Source organism: Ruditapes philippinarum, unplaced genomic scaffold (assembly GCF_026571515.1).
Source record: "Ruditapes philippinarum isolate M1 unplaced genomic scaffold, ASM2657151v2 ctg994_1_1_1_1, whole genome shotgun sequence".
In the NCBI taxonomy this organism is placed as follows: domain Eukaryota; kingdom Metazoa; phylum Mollusca; class Bivalvia; order Venerida; family Veneridae; genus Ruditapes; species Ruditapes philippinarum.
Genome location: NW_026864263.1, coordinates 67,551 through 89,844, shown reverse-complemented (window position 1 = coordinate 89,844; position 22,294 = coordinate 67,551). Strand labels below are relative to the sequence as shown.

Sequence of the window (22,294 nt, the reverse complement as noted above, 5' to 3'; positions counted from 1 at the left end):
CATAGAAGGATAGCCATTTATATTGGTACCGCATTTCAAGTATGACGATTGTTTGATTTCGTTAATGCAATCATTTCATCTATCCTTTTTTGAAATAAATTGAATACAAACACCATTTATATACATATTAAAATACTCGTGTTAATGTTACAAAAGTTGTACGAATTACTTGCAAGAGCTCCAGAATAGATTTCTTTAAGTGTGTGCTTAACCCAAGTTTGCGCAGGGCAGTGTGTGCTTAGTTCCAAGTTTGCGCAAGACAGTCCTGCTGGAACCATTTTACCCTGTTTGTAATAAATATTTACTGCTTTTTCTATTCAATTGTTACCAGATAAAAATAAAAAATACGAACAGTCACGTATATTGACGTTTATTGATATATGAGTTGGCTGCGTTGCCATGGTAACATATCTGAGGCTGAAATGGTTTTTGTTGTCTATTTTTACTGAAAATAATGATGATGATGATTTTGTTCGTGAATAAATTATATTTGAATAAAATGCACAAAATATCTGGAAAATTCAGTGTCAGTACTAAAACATGATGCTATCGCCAATCCTACGTATACCTTAAACATATGTAAATTTAGAGTGTATTTTGAATGGAGTTTAAACAGTGTTGACGTACCTATGTAGAATAGAGCTAATAACATTTATTTATTTTCCGTTCAAATGAGAAAGAGAGAGACAAAGTTAGAAAGGTAAATGAAACAAGAGAACATGGGAAGGTGCGGCGCAAAACGATACATTAACAAAAACGTTTATTACAATAAGTACAAACACCTTCTCACAGCTATATCAAATATTTAACTAAATCTCTTGGCTTTGTGTTTATCTGTTCTGATACTTTACTTGAAATATGGTTTAATGTGAAATTTATAAAATACTGAGTAATACAATTTGTTTGTTATGGTCTTATATAAAGAACATGTTAAAAGTGCATGTACACAATTTTATTTCAGAATTATAATGAAAGATTTTTAGGCATGGACTATCATTTTGATTTTAACCTTTTACTCCGTGAGTATATTGCGAAAAATGGCCGTTTTCATTGAAAAGCCTCCTGTTACAAGTTCGAACTGCTATGAAACTATGAAAATGCTTCAATACTGATGACACTTGGCACAAATATTGACTTGGCCATAGCCTCTGTAACAGCACGCTCAATCTTAAATTTCCTGTTACAATGGCAACGGAGGGACGTCTCAAAATTTGCCAAAAATGACTATTTTCCATTGTTTTTTTCCCATCAAAACAGATTTCAAAGTGCTGCAACTTCTCAATGATTTGGGATAGAGTAAAAGGTTTTTCAGTGTCGGTTACTAGTTACCCTAAGATCGACAAAAGGCCATTTTTAGCCTGTCACATGTCCAAAATTTTCTTGGCGATGAGGGGGACTCCCGCCCCCCTTCACCCCCCCCCCCCAAACAGAAGGGGGCATATCCCCTTCTGGCAACCCCTTTATGCATCTTTTGGTTGGGGTGCCGTGAAAAGTGATCAATTTTTTTAACAACATATCTCAAACAAAAAAACAGTGTTTAGGTCCTAAATAGGGCATTTTTTCACTGTTTGAGGCCTCAAAAAAGAGGGGGGGGGGAGCCGTCAAATCACTTCTATATCAAGGTTAAGTCAAGTCAAATTCATTTGTAAAATCTAATACAAAATAACTTTGTCGATAAATGGTACAGTATTTTCAGCAGTTTTTGTATTTGACGGGTCAGATTTTAAAATATTTAATGCTCTCTTCCAACACAGTAAGAATTAAAGAGTTTGATCTAATAATGTGCAGAAAAAATGATATTACATTTTATCTAATTCAAGATTTCTAATTCTTTTCTCTCTTGATTTTGTCACCATTTTATGCAATTTTGATGTTCTAATATGAAGGCATTGTTTACTTTTTATCGGAAATGTTCTAAAATGTTTGATATATTGAACGTTGTTTTAAGTTCTGCACAGTTAAATGTAGGATGATTACATGTATCTGATACTTTATAAAGAGATGATTGACTTGTTAATTATCATGTTGAAATGAAATCGTGTCCTGACTTTAGATTTTTTATTTCGATTACGCAATTATCTTAATTTTCCCGTCAATCCTAGAATAAATGTGTGTCGTTAACAGACAATTAATATAAGAGGTTGTCCTTAAAGTTTTGAGGCTGTAACGTTATATAAAAACTATTGAAAATCAATCAGTAAATACATTATATAAAAATGTTACATTAAAATTTGTATTTGCGTGCACAAAATTTTAGACCAAAATCAGAATGCGGACGCCGATTGACTGCTTTCCATATATATACTTTAGTCGAGACCAAAGGACACATCGAAAACATACTTTAAACTCGACCGACTTTTTATACGTTACATGAGTGTACATATATTTATGCCACGTCACATGTCATTATGTAAATGCGTGATTATGTATAGGGTTACATCCTGTTTCAAAAAAGAATGTAATCACATTAAGGTTGTTTAAAGCTAAAAATATATTTCGTGGAAGAACTTATAATAATAAGCAAAAACCGAAACTTATACTCGCCAAAGTTTTTGTTTGCATCCTGCGAAATATTTTAAAGGCCCATCATACCTTATGAACTGTTTTATTTTTATTTCTCAAAAATATTTAATTTTTGGTGTTTTTAATAGTTTCCAAAATCCCTATTACCAGAACCATATTTTACATCTGATGCTTTTTGGTATTAATTTATTCTTAGCTTAATTCTATGCATTAAATGAAGTTGCATTATAACCCAAAAGGCGCTGCTCTCATGAAAAGTCGACAGTTTCAGTCTAATCGTGAAAACTGTTTGTATTTCTTTATTTCCCTTATAGCAAATATAAACCTCATTTGTAACGGACAGGCAGACAGCCGATGCTTTTCAAGTTTCTCGATAAAACTGAAGTAAAACTTAAGGTTAGCATGGAGTCCCTGATAACAAGTTTTAGTAATTTTGTATCAAATGAAATGCAATTTCATAAGCTCCCTGGGAATGTCTTTAAAATAAATGACAAATGTTACTTGATACATAACAAAAATGCGGTGAAGACATTAATTAATTTATTCACAAGGACTAGTCAAAATTTTGTCTTGCCGAATTTTGTCAAAAAGACAAATGTTTTTCAAAAGACGAAAACATTTCTAGCATAATACTTGAAAACTTGTCATTATTCGATGAGACTAAAGACTCCTTGAAATGTCAAATTAGCTTTCCAAATAATAAAATGCATCTGCCAACACGAACAATTAACTAAATGCAAGCACATAAATGTATCGTGTTAAAACGCAAACAAAACATATATCCTAATATCTCGGGGTTTAATCCCGGGTTTAGCGCTGAGTCAGTTTAACTGTTAACTTGTTCATGACTACCAGTGCTAAGAAAACTCTTTACCCAAAGCCAAAAAAAGATATTTGTTTCCTATCAATAAAAAGTTGACTTTCATGAAAATTATTTGATATAATAAAAGCAAGAAGAAATGGAAAAAAAATCAAATGTCAAATTAATTAAATACGTTAAGTATCTAGATTTTGAAAATATCGGAAACAAAATCGATTTTTAAGTATGAAAAATGATATACTATACTTTAATAAATAAATTATTTGAGTGCGAAAAAAAAGAAGTAATTATGGAGCACTGTTTTACTCAGTTTTATTGTGAAATATGTATGTAATCTATGTTAAGTAAGGGTCCATCAGCCCGGTAAGACATAAAAGTAGATTTCTCAATCAAGGACGGACTCCGGATATATCACATGTTATGTCATTGAAGGCTTAAATGTGAGAAGCACGAAATGGTTTATTTTACATCCGTGCACTTGCTATGCCCACCCAATGTACAGCCAAACGCAGTGCCAATTGAGCTTATCGAGCGGTGAATGTCAGTGCATCCTAATCAAACATATTTTATTGTTTTTCTCAAAAGTCTAAATAAAAATCATTTGCTTTCGATTTTGAACATTTTTTTGCTTTTAGGTCAGTTAAATCAGTTAAAATGACACATCGGCTTTGTTGTTATTTTCATTGTCATAAATAATGCCTAGTTCATGCTTCTAGCAAAGGTGTTACTGTATTTACTGTACTTGTTAGGAATATCACAATACCATATATCAGAATCAATTATTCTTTCTTCTAATATAGGAGTCGATTTCTCGATTTTCTTTATAACTTAAATGGTCAGTGTAAATCAAGAAACCTTATAAAACAAGCAATATACAAATAAGTGGCTTTATATATCAATCGTTTCTATATCTATAATTCAAGAATATAAAAGGAAACAAACTTGAATTGAAAATGCGACCAACCAAATGTAAATGGCCCCTGATCAGGTTAAAACAAAAAATGACTCGACATTCTTTCTGGCTTTAAACTATGAAAAATAATAATCCATGTGACCAAAACCATTAGTGCAATTCGTTCAAAATGCAATGCTTTGCTCAATTATTCTAAAAAGATGGGGAAGATTGGAATGGAAATGTAATGTTTGAATCGGATGTTAGCTATTGTCAGGATAATATGATAACATTTTCAAGGAAACAATACAGGTTTGGTAGCAATGATACCATTTTAAAATATCTACTGCTGGTTGTTTTTATTATTTTATTTATTCTGCGTATCATATTTGTTTTAACCTTCAAGATTCCCTCACCCATTCAACTCCGAGGAAAAGAAATGTGAACGGTAAAACTAATAAATGTTGTGGAAAAATATGTGCTCACTGCAAAAAGATAGTGTGTTTACTATCCAGGTGTGTATTTTTTTCTAATAACTTCTATAATCACACAGTCGTCGTTCGTCTGTACTTGGAGATGTTTTTTATGCCACCGCAGCATCTGCGATGCGGTGGCATATAGCGATTAACCTGTGTGTGTGTGTGTGTGTGCGTGCGTGCGTGCGTGTGTGTGTGTGTGTGTGTTATATAGATTATATAGTGAACTTCAAAATATCTTCTTGTGAAAAACCACTAGTCCAATTTCAACCAAACTTGGGAGGCTTGATTCTTGGGTGAAGGGCTTCCAAAGTTGTTCAAAGAATTTCATTCCATGCAGAAATCTGGTTGCCATTGCAACCAAAAGGAATTATAAGAATAAATTTAAAAAATTCTTCTTGTAAAGACCCAAAAGGCCTAGAGCTTAGATATTTTGCATAAAGCATTGTCTGATAGACCTCTACCGAGATTGTTTAAATTATAGTCCTTGGGTCAAAATCGGCCCCGCCCCGGGGGGGGGGGGGGTCATTGATTTTCACTATATGTACATATAGTAAAAAACTTAAAATACCTTCTTGTAAAGACCCAAAAGGCCTAGAACTTAGATATTTTGCATAAGGCATTGTCTGGTAGACCTCTAGCAAGATTATACAAATTATAGCCCTGGGGTCAAAATTGGCCCCGCCCCGGGGGTCATTAGTTTTCCTTATATGTATATAGTAAAAACTAATTTTCAAAAACTTTAAAAAAAATTCTATCAATTGACAAATGCTAGAGGTTAGATATTTTGCATGAAACGTTGTGTAGTGAACCTCTAGCAAGATTGTTCAAATTATAGCCCTTGGGTCAAAATTGCCCCCGCCCCGGGGATCATTGATTTTCAATATATACATATAGTATAAAATCTTATTGTCTGAAGGTACAAGGCTTAGAGCTTTTATATTTGTTAAATGATATCATCTATAGGTACTCTACCAAAGTTGTTCAAATTTTGCCTCTAGTGTCAAAATAAGCCCCGCCCCGGGGGGCATAGGTTTTTATTATATGTATATAGTAAAAACTTAAAAAATCATCTTATCTAAATTTACAAAGGCTAGAGTTAAGATATTTTGCATGAAACATTGTGTAGTAAACCTCTAGCAAGATTGTAAAAATTATGACCCTGGGGTCAAGATTGGCCCCACCCCAGGGGTCATAGATTTTCACTATGTACATATAGTAATAAAAAAACTTCTTGTCTGAAGGAACAAGGCTTAGAGCTTTGATATTTGGTATATAATATCATCTATGGGTCCTCTACTGATGTTTTTTTAAATATGCCCCTAGTGTTAAAATTGCCCTGCCCCAGAGGTGATAGTTTTCCTTATATCTATAAAGTAAAAACTTGAAAACTTCTTCTCTGAAATGACAAAGGCTAGAGATTAAATATGTGGCATAAGACTTTGCGAAGTGAACCTCTACCAAGATTGTTCAAATTATGGCCCTGGGGTCAAAATTGGTTCCACCCCGGGGATCATTGATTTTAATCATGTACATATAGTAAAAAAAAATAAAAAATATTTTTGTCTGAAGGTACAAGGCATAGAGCTTTGATGTTTTCTATATAATATCATCTATAGGTCCTCTACCAATGTTGTTCAAATTTTTCCCTTGGTGTCAAATTTGGCCCTGCCCGGGGGCAATGATTCTCATTATGTACACATAGTAAAAACAGAAAATAAAACAAATGTTTTTTGAATGGGAGAAAGCTACAGCTTTGATATTTGACTTGAAATGTTGTTTGGTGGACCTGTATCAAGATTGTTTAGAATTAAACCCTTGGGTCAAAATTTTGCCTTGCCCAAGGGGAAAGTGACCTACTTTCTTGTCCTTTGATGTACAGCAATGAAATTTTGACCATGTGCACAGTTTCAGTTTTAAAATTGAACTTTAATGTCAGGTGACCTAGATTTTGATGATGTGACCTACTTTCTTGTCCTTTGATGTACAGCTTTGAAATTTAGGCTGTGTGAAATATGACCCTCACCACCAAATTCACCAGACTCAAATGTATTGATATATTCCTACTCTGATCTTTTATTGGATTAACAATAGATTTAACCACTAATCTGATAATAAGAATTAGATAGGTCAGGGATCTATGCATTATGACAATCTTCAATTGTAAAGAAACAAAAAATATCTATTCCTACACTACTATTTAGTGTTGTATTAATGCGGTGGCATAGCATTTTTCTCAAATGCAATCTTGTTTTACAACAGTCATTTTATGTTGCCACTCTGTATATTCGAATGTGCATGACAGAATCTTTATCTCCATATACATTTTATAAAAGGCTATCATCAAACCCTTATAATTGATGACTTTAAGAAAATATCAAGTCATTGTCTCTGTAATGAATTTGGTACCAATTCAGTAACTTTCCGGAAAACTTAACCTTTTAAAGTCAATACAACAAAACCTGATCTTGACATCGTCATGGCATTCGATTCAATGCGATATTTTGCTTGATTCTTATTATTATTAAATAATACTTGGATAATTATGATGCGAATGTCCCCATGTTTTATCACTTCACTGTGACCAGACCGTAAACGTGGAGAGTTAAACGGAATTCTCGATAAAGGAATTAATGACGTTTATCTGGTAAAAATTGCAGATTTTTTATTCATCGCGGGGCCTCTGTTGCCGAGTGATAACGGTCGCCGTCTTCAAAATTCTTGCCCGTCAGCACTGAGTGTGTGAATTCCGGGTTGGACTTTGGTTTCATTCATGTAAGGATGCAATCAGGATAGCTTACGGGCAGTCAGTTGTTCTACTAAGTACCTTCACATGTGATGACTTGACTTAAAATACATCCTGAAAGCAAAAACAAACAAAAAACAAAACAAAAAAAAAGAAACTTGCATTTGTCGCATACTTGCATATGAGTTTGATATGTAACAGTACCTGACTGTATATCGCATTTACATGCTGCAAGACAATGAGCAAAGTGCTTTATTTATTTATGGTCAGCTTAAACATCAAAACTTTGTATTGACAAAATAATGTATGTTTTCAATGTTTAAAAATAATAATTCTACAAACATACTTTTTTAAATTAATGTATTGATTTACTTTATAAAACAAAGAAAGATTTTTAAGTTTCAAACAGACATTTTATAATAGTTATTTACATATTATTTCTGTCGTATACATCTGATAACCTCATGTTCATCATTAAAATGTCGTTTTGCGCTCACAAAGGGATATGAAAACAAAGTAATGTTATACTTCACGTACCACTTTATGTGCACATTATCAAACGTATAATGCTGAAATTCGGTCTCCGTGAAACCGGATTTAAGAAAACATTGCCATATATGGTTATATCAAACGGTACACTAAACATTCCTGTAATAAAAGTATACAGTTCATTTACATCTGATAAACAAATGTCTTTAGCAGACGATTCAACTACGATTTGTTGATATGACATTACTTTCTTTTATCATAATATCATTTAGTTCACTCTGTGAATGAATTAATTAAATGAGATGCCGTCTTTGTTAGTTCATATTCATTGTCAGATTAAAAAATAAAATAGATGCCGTTTTTTATGTTAAAGATTTTTTTAGTATACGTTCTTATAGATAACGAATGTGATAGTTATATTATTATTATGATGATAATAAAAAAGGTGATTATATAGGTGATGAGTAAATTATTTGATAGTGATGATACAAGTGAATATGATTTTTTCATGGTGACGTACCTGATTAGATGAAGGTGTTGATGATTAGTATAGGTAATGCAGATTATATGAAATGGTGATCATGTTTTTTATATTGATAGACTTGTTGATGATTTTGATGGTAATGGTGATTATGATGATGATCGTGATGAAGGATATAAATATTTAATGAAAAAACTGATGAAAAATATAAATAAGGGGAAAACATTTATCCTTAATTATTTATATTTAATATAATAAACGTCTGATATTGCCAAAAAGTATTATCCTTTCAGGTACCATTTAAAAAATTAACTTATATGAATTATTATAGCAGTCATGGATATTCGATCAAAGCAAGTCATTAACTTTGATGACGGTTATATACTTTGTAATTAGAATATGTTTTTTGCTAAAATTTGATGTTGTTGCCTTAGAATGTAACCGTGCAGTACGATACAATTGCATTGAAGTTGGACCTAAAAATAAACAAGATCATTTTCTTTTCATAAGATCCTATAAATTGTCAGAAGACGAGGTAAATAAATAAATAGAAATGCGACCCAAAGAACATTTCATTTAAAAATTTCATTTGTTCAACGTTATTGAAGATTTAATGTCTAAAATAAAACCAAACTATTAATTAAAACAATAATGTACTGAAAAACAAAGTTCTTTTCCGGCCTTGTTTATTTTCAAAAGTTTTACTGACCAAATAAAAGAAATGAGAACATTAGCATGATCATACATTTTAAACAAATAAGTAAATTTGATACATTTTTAGAATATGTTCAACAAATATATGTCGTACCGCAAGCTTAACACGTTATTTCATTTCTCACAGGATAATTTGTCACATTCTTTTATGCTGTCAAACCAGTGAATTAAGGTCATCCAAAGGATATACCGAACATGGACTTTATATAGAAGTGATTTTTATTCGGAGTCTACTCTTTTGTATTTTTATCAATGAAATTTTCTCAAGGAAAGTTTTTTATTTAAAGATAGGTTTTTATTCGGTGATGGTCTTTTAACGCAGGTTTGACTGTGTTTAAAATATAGATGGATAAAAAATCAGCCGTGTGCATACATTCTTTGCATGTTTTTTTTTAAACCAAACAGAAATATGATATTCGTCTATCCAAATACATGTATCTATTATAAATAGACCATTTAATATTGCTTTAAGGTATGTATGAGTTGTTGAATTTTCATTGGCTAACAGGCAAGCGGCTTTTCAACCGAATTGCGAATATGATAGCGTTGAAACTAATGGTATAACTATTTACATTCAAGCAAAAAAGGCAATATATTGTACTTATTTCTTAAGGACATGATTGTTAAAAAGTTTCTGTGATCGAATTTGATATTGTGATTTCATATAAACATTTGATATGAAAACATTTTAAACACAATTTCGGTACCACTTGATTCATACCAACTTGAATGGACTAAAACAGAAACTTTATTGTAAGTTATACATCATTCGTTTATCTTTTTGTATCAGAGAAATGATGAAGTCTTTTTCTATGTGTAGCCTACAGTAATTTTACCTATTTAAGCAGACATCATCTTTTTCGTTGAATAAAAGATGTCTTGTTTTGATTTTTTTTTACAAAATGTAATGCTAGAAATATACTTAGCAGACGAACATTATTATGAACGTGCATACGGCTGGATTTAGTTGTTAATCTATTGTATGGTGACCGGTTTCGGCCATTTCAAACACGTGAGAAATTTTATCGTGTTTTCATAAAATGTCGCGCGCGCAACTTACAGACACTCTAGATTTTCTGCCGAAATCGTACAAAATGTCCGCGGGGAACATACAAACCTCGAAGAAAAGTTGTTAGAAAGAGCAAGGAATATATTGACTCCAGTGGCAGGTACCGTCCATGGTTTCATAACATTTTATTCCGCGTTTGTATATTGTAAGTTGAGCAACAGAAAGAAATCCACGACATATTTTGCAAGTTTTGTAGAAATCTATAAAAAAGCCGAGTAGAAACATGATAGGCCACGACTTTTTCTTCTTCAATAACGGTGTCATAAGATATCGCGGCGAGTAATTGGAATTTTTAGCAAAAGACATATATCGGCATATAAAGGCGAGGCTTAGTGCTCACAAGGTATGCATCAAAACATAATATTGCAGATTATAATGACTGCAATCAGCGTGTGACAGAAAAACTCGAGGGTTCAATAGCCGAGACATTTTAATCTTTCGACCTTAAATTTGCCCTTTACATTTTATAAACTGACGGTAAGAAATTCTCGCAACTTTTAAATGGCCGCTTCCGGCCTCCATATTTTAGGGAGTATCTCGTTTCTTTATCTATATAACATTCACTTGAAGGCCATTTTTTTGTTACTTGACATATTTTATTTTCGTGCTGTAAATGGACATAACTTTGTAAACAATAAATGCAATGTCTTTATATTTGGATGCAACACTCCTCAGGAAAAAACATTAAAGAACATTTAATTGAACTTCACCTTAATTTGACCTTTACACTTAAGGTCGTATAAGTAACTTTTGCAACAATTGGCCATATCGTTTTTTGGCTCACCAGAGCACAAATTGTTTAAGGTGAGCTTTTGTGATAACAATAGGTCCGGTGTCTATCGTCCGTCAGTGCGTCAGTTCTTCCGTCGTCACTTATTTTACAAATGACTTCTTTCCAAAACCCACTGGGTCAAATTTGATATTATTTTCTTCGGATGTTGATAGCTTAAAGCTATACTACAATTGTTCAAATGGTTATGTTCCATTAAATATATAGATCAAAAGGGCTGAAAATTAATTTTCCAGATTTTTGTTTGTTTGTTTTGGGTTTTACGTCACATCGACACAGTATAGGTCATATCGCGTCGTTCCAGCTTTACTGGTGGAGGAAGACCTCAGGTGCCCTTCCGTGCATTATTTCAGGCACGAACGGGCACCTAAGGGATTCGAACCCACAGCGGTGAGGGGCAAGTGATTTAAAGTCAACGACCTTAACAACTCGGCCATGGACGCCCCTGATTTTTCAGATGAAATCTTGAATAATGCTCTATGTAAGTGCAAGCCTAGAGCTTAGATGAATTGTTGGTAGCTCATCTAATAAAACTCTACAAAAACTAAATTATAATATTGGGGTCAAACCTTGCCTCGCTCAAGGAGGTCATTGACTTTCCGTATATGTATAAAGTAAAAACTTAAAAAATCTTCTCCTCTGAATTGACAAAATTTAGATGTTTCCCGTGAAACATAAGAGCCCTGTGGTCAAAATTGCCACGCCCCTGGGTCATAAGTTTTCATTATGTACACAAAATTAAAAATTAAAAAAATCTTCTTCTCTGAATGTGTGATGTCTAGAGCTTAGATATTTTTGTGTAGCAACGTGTAAAGAAATCTATTAAAAAATCAATTTTAGCTCTTGACTCAAAATTGGCCTTGCCCCAGAGGGTCATTGATTTTCCTTTTATGTATATAGTAAAAACTTAAAAATCTCCTCTGAATTGACAAAGACTAGAGATAAGGTATCTGGCATGAAACATTGTGGAGTATACCATTACAAAGATTGTACAAAATTTAGCCCTGGGGTCAAAATTGGCCCGGTCCCGAGGGTTATTGATTTTCTTTATGTACATATTGTAAATACTTAAACAATTTTCTTTACTGAGGATACAAGGCTAGGAGCTTTGATATTGGTAAATGATATCTTCCATTGGTCCTCTAACAAAGGTCACACAGCCTAACTATGGACAAACATTGTTAACACTCTGGAGGCTATTGTTCAAAAGCTATTGGTCAAAAATATGTAGGGCATTCGTTGCCAAAATTCCAGACATGTAATTGGTTCCTTTTGAAAACTTCGATTGAAATTGCGAACGTGTAAGTCTAGCATATTTGATTGTATTCGTGCAAAGCAATTTATATGTCTCTGAATCCAATCTTTTAATTGAAGGCACCCGCTTTTAAATAACATGTTTACATGTAGATCATAACAATATACTAAACATGGAAAACAACAACAAATGTACAAGTTCGTATCTTCCATTGCAAATAATACACAAGCAAGTTTGCACATTTATAGTTATCTATCTGTACCTGAAATGTACAACTGAAACGAAAAACTCGACTACAGAAAATAGAGTTTAAGAAACGTGTTTCGAGTTGTAGATCTACAAAAGAAATTTTACACAGCAACATGTTTAGAATGACAAAAGTAGATTTACAAAGTTAAACGATTTTAAGTTATGCATGACGCCCGCCCCTCTTTTAGTATTTATGAATTTCTGTTACGGAAATGTTTGACAGGTATAAAACCCGGCGCCTTCTCAATACAATGAAGGAAAACACGGCGTCCCTCGTAACTTTTTTTATTAAAAAAATGGTATTAAATGAAAGATAACTTCTTAAACTTTCAATGAATGCCTCACAAATAAAGATGAATCAAATAGATGTATTACAATTTTTGGGTCAAAATTTATCGTATTTTCCTCTGTAAATCACACTCTCATATTCGATATGAAAAACACTGCGTCCCCTCCAAACTTCTTTTTTTAATTTTTTAATCAATTTTGTTAATTTTGGTTGAAATAAAAGAGTTCGTCATAAGTTTTATAGTCTATAATTATGTAATGCCTAAATATAAAAATGAATTAAGGAGAAGTATTAAAATTTTCGTTTCAAAGTTTATCATATTACTTTCTGAAAACCACACAGTCTGAAATTCAATTAAAAAAAACACGGCGCGCCCTACTTATTTTTTTAATTCTTTACCAATTATAATAATTTTTGTGTCAAATGAAGGAATCCTTCATGAACATTTTAGTGATGCCTTAAATATAAAAAATAATAATTATGTAGAAGTATTTTCATATACTTGGCAAGAAATCACATTTATAAATTAATCAATTTCAAAATAGAAAATGAATATAGAATGAAAGTTAAAACGTATATTAAAAAAATATCTAATTCATACTGAAAAAATATCTTATCAAACATTTGCCCATATGTGTTACGATAAGTACTTTCTCGATTTCGGAAAGGAAATCTCGGTGGCCGCTATAAATTTTTTTTTTCAAATACTCGTATAGATTTTGTTTAAAATGAAATTTGTGCCTATACATTTTTTCAATGATACCAATACAAATGTTGGCTGGTTTTTAGATTATGAATGAAATTACTCGCTTGAAGTTGGTCTTTTTTCCCCTAAAGATTTCCAAATCGCCGATGTTTCTCAGGAAAACACGAGGTACAATAGTAAGTTAGTGCATAATATCTTAATCATTTTGTATAAAAAATTGGTAAAATTAGAAATTTATAGGTGATGTAGCTAGTGATAAAACTTTTGTAACAAATGCATCAAAAAATATGTAAGAGAGGATGGGATGTGTTTTTCTTCAGTTTCATTAAAAATAGGGGAAAGGCGTCGGGTTTTATACCTGTCCGCAATAGAACTTCGTAAATACTCAAGGAGGGGCGGAGCGTCATGCATGACTCAAAATCGTTTAACTTTGTGAATTTACTTTTGTCATTTTAGACATGTTACTGTGTAAGCGTACTCTTGTAGATCTACATCTCGAAACACGTTTTCTTAAACTCTATTTTCTGTTTTCCGAGTTTCATTTCAATTGTAAATTTCAGGTACAGATAGAAAGAGTGAAAACTTGCTTATGTTTTATATGCAAAGGAAGATACGTACTTGTTAATTTGTTGTTGTTTTCCATGTTCATTCAGTTGTTAAGATCCACACGTAAATTTGTTATATTAAAGCGGGTGCCTTCAATTAAAAGATTGGATTCAGAGACATATAAATTGCTTTGCACGAATACAATTAAAGATGCTAGACTTACACGTTCGCATTTTCAAAAGAAGTTTTCAAAAGGAACCCATAACATGTCTGGAATTTTGGCAACGAACGCCCTCCATGCAAATATCTTAGAAATTGGTCGAAAAAGTTGTTTATATGATTTCTAGCTCCTGTTTGAATATTGGTCATCTGGGGTCAATGGTAGGTCCAAATATTGAAAAAAACTCGTTCACACTTTAGAGGATACTGTCCAAATATTCTTGAATTTGGTCAAAATGTTTGTTTTGGTGATTTCTAGCTCAATTTTTGAATACGGTTCATTTATAAGCAAAAACTAGGTCACACAACACAAATATTGGAAAGCCTTGTTTACACTCTTGGGGCAACTGTCTCAGCCTAAATACCCTTAAAATTGGTCACAAAAATTGTTTTTGATGATTTCTAGCACAAGCTCAAATATTTGTCATCTGGCGTCAAAAAATAGGTCACAAAGCCCAAATATGGAAAAAGAATTGTTAACACTCTAGAGGCTACTACTTTGGTCCAAATATCCTGGTAATTGGCCGAAACGTTTTGATTATTTCTAGCTCTAGTTCTAATATGGTTTATCCTTGGTCAAAAACTAGGTCACAAAGTCAATATATAGGAGAACTTTGTAAACACTGTAAAGGCTACTGTTTCTGTTCAGATATCCTGGTAATAAGTCATAAACGTTGTTTAGATGGTTCTAGGTCATGTTCGAATATGGGTCATCTGGTTTCAAAAAACAAGCTACACAGCAAATAATAGAAAAATCTTGTTTACATTCTAGAGGTAATATTTTCAGCATAAATGTCCTGAAAAAAATTGTCAGAACGATGTTTTGATGATCTCTAGCTCATCCATGGTAGATATTTAGCTCACACTGACAAAAAATGTAAAATCTTTGTTATCATTCTAGAGGTTTCATCTTTAGCCCAAATGTCCTGGACTTTGGATAGAAAGATCGTTTGTACATTTGCACTATATCAGGTGCAAATATGAATGTTTAAATATGAATATCAGTTTACTATTCTTGCTAACAAAATTAATTCATAGCCTTAATACTCAGAAGAGCGATATAAAGGCGATCGTGTCCCTCTTTTAATGGGTTTGATTCTATTTGAGAGAAGAACACTTATGATAAAACATACTTTGTTAGTAAGTTAAATGTAACCTTGCACTTTTAAATGACCTTGACAATCAAGGTCAAATATTTAAATAGCTTAGAGTGTCATAAACTAATTATCTTTTAACGTATTTGAATTGTACTTGGACAATAACCCTTCTGACAAAACCGTATGTTTAATTCTTCAGGTTTACCTTTGTCTTTTATTTGACCGTCAAGGTCAGGTTATTGAAATGTGCTTAGATTGTCATAAAACTTTGTTATTTATTGACGGATTTGAATAATACATTGATGAAATTACAAATATGACAAAACCGTCATGTTGAATTATTCTGATTTGACTTTGACCTTTAATTGACATTCACAGTTAATGTCAAATTATTGTTTTTTAACCTCACCAGAGCCGAAGGCTCAGGGTGAGCTATTAGTCCGTCGTCATGCGTCAACAATCGTCTTCTTCTTTCATTTTAGGGGTCAGGTGAGTTAAAAATAGATAAACCTTTAAACATCTTCTTCTACAGAACTAATGGATGAGCGATCACCAAACTTTGTCTGTAGCATTCTTGGGTAGTCTTTTATCAAGTTTGCTCATATTAATTTGCTTTTAGGGGCCGCTAAAGCTAAAAATAGAAAAACCTTTAAACATCTTCTTCTACAGAACTAATGGATTGAAGATCACAAAACTTTGTCTATAGCATTCTTGGGTAGTCTTTTATCAAGTTTGCTCATATAAATTTGATTGGTCCCTTTTAGGGGCCGCTAAAGCTAAAAATAGAAAAACCTTTAAACGTCTATTTCTACAGAACTAATTGATGGATGATCACCAAACTAGCATTCTTAAGTAGTCTTCTATCAAGTTTGCTCATATTAATTTGATTAGCCCCGTTTAAGCTAAAGCTTAAATACCCCAGGTCATGGCATTTCTTCAAATTATTTTTATGCCCCCACAATGTGGGAGCATATAGCGTTGCACTTGTCCGTCCGTCCGTCAGTCAGTCCGTCCGTCAGTCAGTCCGTCAGTCCGTCCGTACGTCCCGAAATCTTGTGAACGCAACTCCTCTTAAACCGGATGGCAGATTTTGCTTAAACTTACAGGGATGAACAACCTTAATGTGTAGATGGTAGTAAAGGAAGGAATTTTTGCTGCGACCAAATTTAACAGAATAATGGCCCTTTGTTGATTTTTTCACTAGATACTATTTAGAAATTTTGTGAACGCAACTCCTCTTAAACCGGATGGCAGATTTTGCTTAAACTTACAGGGATGAACAACCTTAATGTGTAGATGGTAGTAAAGGAAGGAATTTTTGCTGCGACCAAATTTAACAGATTTATGGCCCTTTGTTGATTTTTTCACTATATACTATGTAGAAATTTTGTGAACGCAACTCCTCTTAAACCGGATGGCAGATTTTGCTTAAACTTACAGGGATGAACAACCTTCAAGTGTAGATGGTAGTAAAGGAAGGAATTTTTGCTGCGACCAAATTTAACAGAATTATGGCCCTTTGTTGATTTTTTCACTATATACTATGTAGAAATTTTGCGAATGCAACTCCTCTTAAACCGGATGGCAGATTTTGCTTAAACCTCCAGGGATGAACAACCTTAATGTGTAGATGGTAGTAAAGAAAGGAATTTTTGTTGCAACCAAATTTAACAGAATTATGGCCTTTTTTTATTTTTTCATTATTTACTATGTAGAAATTTTGTGAATGCAACTCCTCTTAAACCGGATGGCATATTTTGCTTAAACTTCCAGGGATTAACAACCTTAATGTGTAGATGGTAGTAAAGGAAGGAATTTTTGCTGCGACCAAATTTAACAGAATTATGGCCCTTTGTTGTTTTTTAGTTTTCAACTTGTGGCACATGTAGTCCAAAAAATATTTGACCTAGAGTCATAAGATTGACAGAACAGTGGCGTGTGGGGGCATCCGTGTCCTATGGACACATTTCTAGTTTAAACATATTCTATGCTTAAATTTAATATTAGAATATATTGACATACCAACACTGAAAAACAGTTGTTTCTGGTGAGCGACTCAGTGCCATCATGGCCCTCTTGTTTAAATTGGTATACTTTGACAGTTATTTATGGTTTGGAAAAAACAGCACGTATGCTAAAATTGACATGATCAAATCATCTAACATATAGGCTTTTTTTTAATTTAGCATAGGAAGAAATAAGGTTAATGAATGTTTAAGCTTAAGTTTTCGATTTTCAATATTAACAGGAGACTTCTCTTTTTGGCTGTTTCTTGTTCGATCAATGTTTTACTATATCCTTATGTTTTCTTCGGAGTTGTGTACCATATGAATAGCCTCTTGTTGGTCGAAAATATGAACATGCCGAACGTACATATAAGTCTCTTCTTAAGTAGATATCATCTTTTCGTTTCTTATTAAAGTTAATTAGTAAGATCTGGATTATCTCATATAAGGTTATCTCACATAAGGTTGTTAACTCACATGCTTCACTCGATTCGAGACACTTATGATATGGCCATCAGTTGGATAGATCCCGTTTCTACACAGATGTTAATGTTCGTCCGTCATACTGATTAAAAATGTTTACATGATTTTTTTTATTATTTCACAGCGATGGCGGAAAAACAAGATAACAGCGCAACAAGTAAATTAAAAGACTCCAAAGATCATATAGATGTCGAAATTCTCGGATATTTCATTGAACTTTGTATGGTTTCATTGGGTGGCGCACCAAATATTACAACAGATTTTACGGTTGTGAAGAAAATTTTTGAGGATGTCTTTCAATTGTACTTTGAATTCAGATTAGTTGGAAGTACTGTAGATCGCCTTTATTTGCCAAAATGGCTGAATCCTAAAAGTAGCGAAGATTATATGTACGGTTTTAATACAGACATTGATACTTTGTTTATTCCTACCTCTGTATATGTAAGTAACGACTACTCAGATGGTCCTTTGGATGTGGCAGTCATTCAGCCAACAGATTTTGGGACCTTCGTTAAGCTTCAATATAACGACAAATGTCAGTATCGTCTTCCGTCCGCCATGATATCCGACGATGGTTATATATCAAGTAAAAAGGTGTTAGAAGAAATTCTCCATCACATGGATAAGAATAAAGTTCATATTGTTGGACCATCTCTTCAAACACAAAATCATGGCGTTTCAGGTCATTTGGCTATCACATCATCTGACAGGGTTTTCGCATTTAAAAATAAAAAATGGCCAAAATTAGCAGACGAGTGGTTGCATAGAGAAAGATCAAACAATTGGCCATCAGTAAGTATCATAGAAGAAATATCATCACTTTGTAGTCATGTGGTTCCTAAGGGCAACCCACTTACTCTGGAACAGGATCTTACATGGCGTATTTCTTTCAACATGGCAGAAAGATACATGGCGGACATGATGACCCTGGAACAGAAGAAGTGCATTGTAGCATTAAAATCTTTGATAAAACGGTCCAATATTGAAGTTATTTCTTCATATCATATAAAATCAACCATGTGGTGGATGGTCGAACAAGGTGACAGCTCTGTCTGGAAGAGAAATGTTGGATATTGTTTTTTAGAATTCATTGACGAATTGATCAGGGCGATTGATAAAGGGGTTATCCGGAATTACTTTATGCCGAATTGTAACATGATTCAGGCGGCTTCTAGTGATGAATTGCAAAAAGCTCTAGATTGTCTTCAATCTATACGTAAAAGGCCTTTATTTTTCCTAACAACTTGTCCCCAACTGACTGAACTGCATGACATCTCTGATTTGGAGTCTAAAAATAAATTTAATTTTGCAATTCTGAAAGATGAAGTCAAGAACTTCAAGGGCGATAGTGGATCTAAAACTCGTTTACTGGAAACATTTTGTGTTTACTTTTACAATTATGGAAGAGCTTTACTGCGCACACCGGAAACTAGAGAAAACGGATTTAAGCTCTTGGAAAATGCAGCTTGCATTTCAAACGTAGATCGAGAGGACTTTATTGAGGATTATTTATTCAAAGCAATGCACGAAATAACAAATGATTTCGAGTTCTATTTTGCTGCATTAACAATAAGAATCCCAATAGAAAGAATTATTGAAAAGTTTCGATTAAATTATTCAGACGATCTTATTTCAACATTCTTTCATGATGCCGGTTGCACGTTCAATTTTTGGGCAAACATCAGTTACAAAAATCACACAAGAATTTCGGACTTGGAAAGAGCCAACTTATGCTTTAAAACTTCTATACGATTATGCACAACAGATCCTTGCGTTTGCGGCCAATATGCATATTTTCTTCTGAATTTAAAATATTACAACGATGCCCTTAGTTATGCCGAGGACTGTCTTCGAAAAACTGAAGGTCAAAAAGAATTCCAATACTTATTTTACTCAAAAATGTTTAGTGAAATTCTAGATGCAAGACTAATGGAACACGTGCGGAAAGATCCAAATCACGTTCTCACCGTCCCATGTGACGTCATTGCTCATCATGTGATTATTTTAGCCAATAAGATGGCCAGAAATGAAAATCAAGCATTTTCGCGAATCGGCAAATATTACGACATATGTCTTGACGAGAGAAACGATCATAAATATGATTCCTTAGTTGTGTATGGTTATTCCTGTATGGAAGTGAATTTGTACGACGAGGCAATAAAAGGGTTTGAAAAAGCAGTAGAAATATCACGGAATGAGGTCATTTTGGATAACATTGAAACTTGTAGAATTGCAAAAAAGAACATGAAGTGAGCGTGGTAAATTTATAACAATAATATTGAAAGCAATCAAGTTACAGACCCGTCCACAGGCAGTAAACTAACTGGCGGCTTTAAATCGTTTGCCGCAATATACATGATATTAATGTTGTCATAGAATTGATGTCTTTTTATGTTATCTTTGTAAACATAACCGCTTAATTAAGGATGTTTGAAAGTTAAAAGGTGTTTAAATTGATACTAATATTAGAGAAAAAATTAAAATCACAAAAATATCTAAAATGTCGAAAGGTTATTGATCTCTTTATGTGATAGTTTAGGTTAAGTTATAATTTGAAGGGAAAAGGCCTTTTCTGACTTTTACATACATGTTAAACATAATTGTTTACGACAATATTAATAGAAATTCATTAAAACTGCGTTTAATAGTTTTAAAGAACTTATAAGAAATAAAAAGGTTTTGCGCGATAAACAAAACAACAAAACAAATAAACAAAAAATAAACTAAACTATTTGATAGAAAGTAGAGGCTCCCAGGAGCCTGAATCGCCCACCTGATCTCCACAGCTTCTTACTTACAAATGTTATATGGTGTGTTACATAAAAAAATCTTGTAAAAAATATTGCATAGCTTCCTGCAATATGATAATAGGTGTAAAGCATATATTTTCTGAAAGTAAAAGATTAAATAAAAAGGATTTAAAATGGAAACTAAAAAGAAATATTATCTTTAAATGCACTAATGCATTCCAGTCTTTGAAAATTCATACCATGCAAAAAAGCTGCTGTCAGACTTAATCATATCGAAATATCACCATATAAAAACAATATTCCGAGTTTCATTTTGGACCACCTAAAATGTCATTTCCTTAAACATTTGGTAAACTATGGAAGTAAAGCAACGCCAAAGGAACACCTGAATCTCATAGAATGGAAATCTCAGAATGATACTATATAACTAACACTGTTGTGACAGACCTGTTATGATTGGGGCCTATGGCATGGCTGCTAACGCTTGCTGAAATTCGGCATAGTCTGTCTGCACCAACAATTAGAGCAAAATTCTTTCCAGTAAAATATAAAATTCATAAACTGAGATTTACCTTGTAACGAAGAAATTGTCTTACTTATATCTTCATTTTTAATATATAAAATTTAAACACAAAATCATGCTGAAACTCCAAGAAAAGTCATTTTAGCGTGATTTGAGTACATTAGATCATTTTAATATTTTTGTGATTTTTTTTTTTTGCCTGAATATTTAAAGACTAGAAATTATATTTCAGTTAAATAAGGACACATACCTTTCAAAATGAGAGAAAACAAATAACTGTAAAAATGAGATGCCCGACAATACTGTACATAATCTCTTAAGGTATGGGTCTTAACCAAGAACTTACAAACATAAAGTTATTTATAGGCTTTTATAAGCTTTTAAAAAATAGGATTATCAAGGAAAAGAAAATTAAGAAAAGATAAGCAAATTAATTACCTTTCATTGAAAAGATTTGTAACTCAATTTTGATTTTGGGAAATACAATTAAAACGTATTGAGTGAGTTGGTCTTGTCAACGTTCTTTTAGTTGATGCTTTTGTTTTGAAAATATCGATTGTTTTGTTTTAAGTTGTTTTCTTATGCTAATTAAAGTTTGTGAAGTTAATATATTTGATTGAATGTTTGTGTATCTTAAAATTGTAAAAGGATTCAGTTTCTTTGTTGTATTTTGTTGCGATTGTATAATGTTAACTAAACAATTACTTGCTAGTTATTCAACTAAGAATATTTCAATTATAAGTCAAGTGGTGCTGCTCTGCCTCCATATCTTGGAAATTGGTTAAAGTTTTAATACTTAATCTTTCCTGAGATTAAATAACATCAAAGCTAGTCATTCTCCTGATAATACCTATATCCATTTTCAAAGGTTAAGTTGTTTTCGTAATGTAACATATAAAGCCTTACTTTTATCTATAAGTGATTTAAAAGGCAAATCTTTAAGGATGTTAGATGTACTTCAAATCATAATAATTTTCTTTAGTTTTCTCTTTGTAACAAAGCACTGAAGTAAATGTGATCATGGGAACCAACTCATTGCCTTAAACATATTATGCATCGAGATTAAATAAATGAAAAGGATCAGCTGAAGAAATTACCAGCTGACAGGCATATCTGATGTAAACAAGATATGTTTGTAAAACATGTATGCCCCCTATCGGCAGCCAATTTG

The 22,294-nt window shown here is 32.7% G+C and overlaps 1 protein-coding gene across 1 annotated transcript; it reads left to right on the top strand.

The window, feature by feature from the left end:
• Positions 1–9,684: 9,684 nt before the first annotated feature.
• LOC132725013 (uncharacterized) lies at positions 9,685–21,766 on the top strand. The gene is made up of 2 exons (XM_060710006.1): positions 9,685–9,894; positions 17,975–21,766. Exon 2 carries the CDS (start codon positions 17,977–17,979, stop codon positions 20,101–20,103), a length of 2,127 nt encoding a protein of 708 aa, XP_060565989.1. The 5' UTR covers positions 9,685–9,894; positions 17,975–17,976; the 3' UTR covers positions 20,104–21,766.
• The last annotated feature ends 528 nt before the right edge of the window (positions 21,767–22,294 follow it).

Bases quoted from the DNA above. Each gene is read 5' to 3' on its own strand.
- LOC132725013 (XM_060710006.1), top strand. From the start codon at position 17,977: ATGGCGGAAAAACAAGATAACAGCGCAACAAGTAAATTAAAAGACTCC.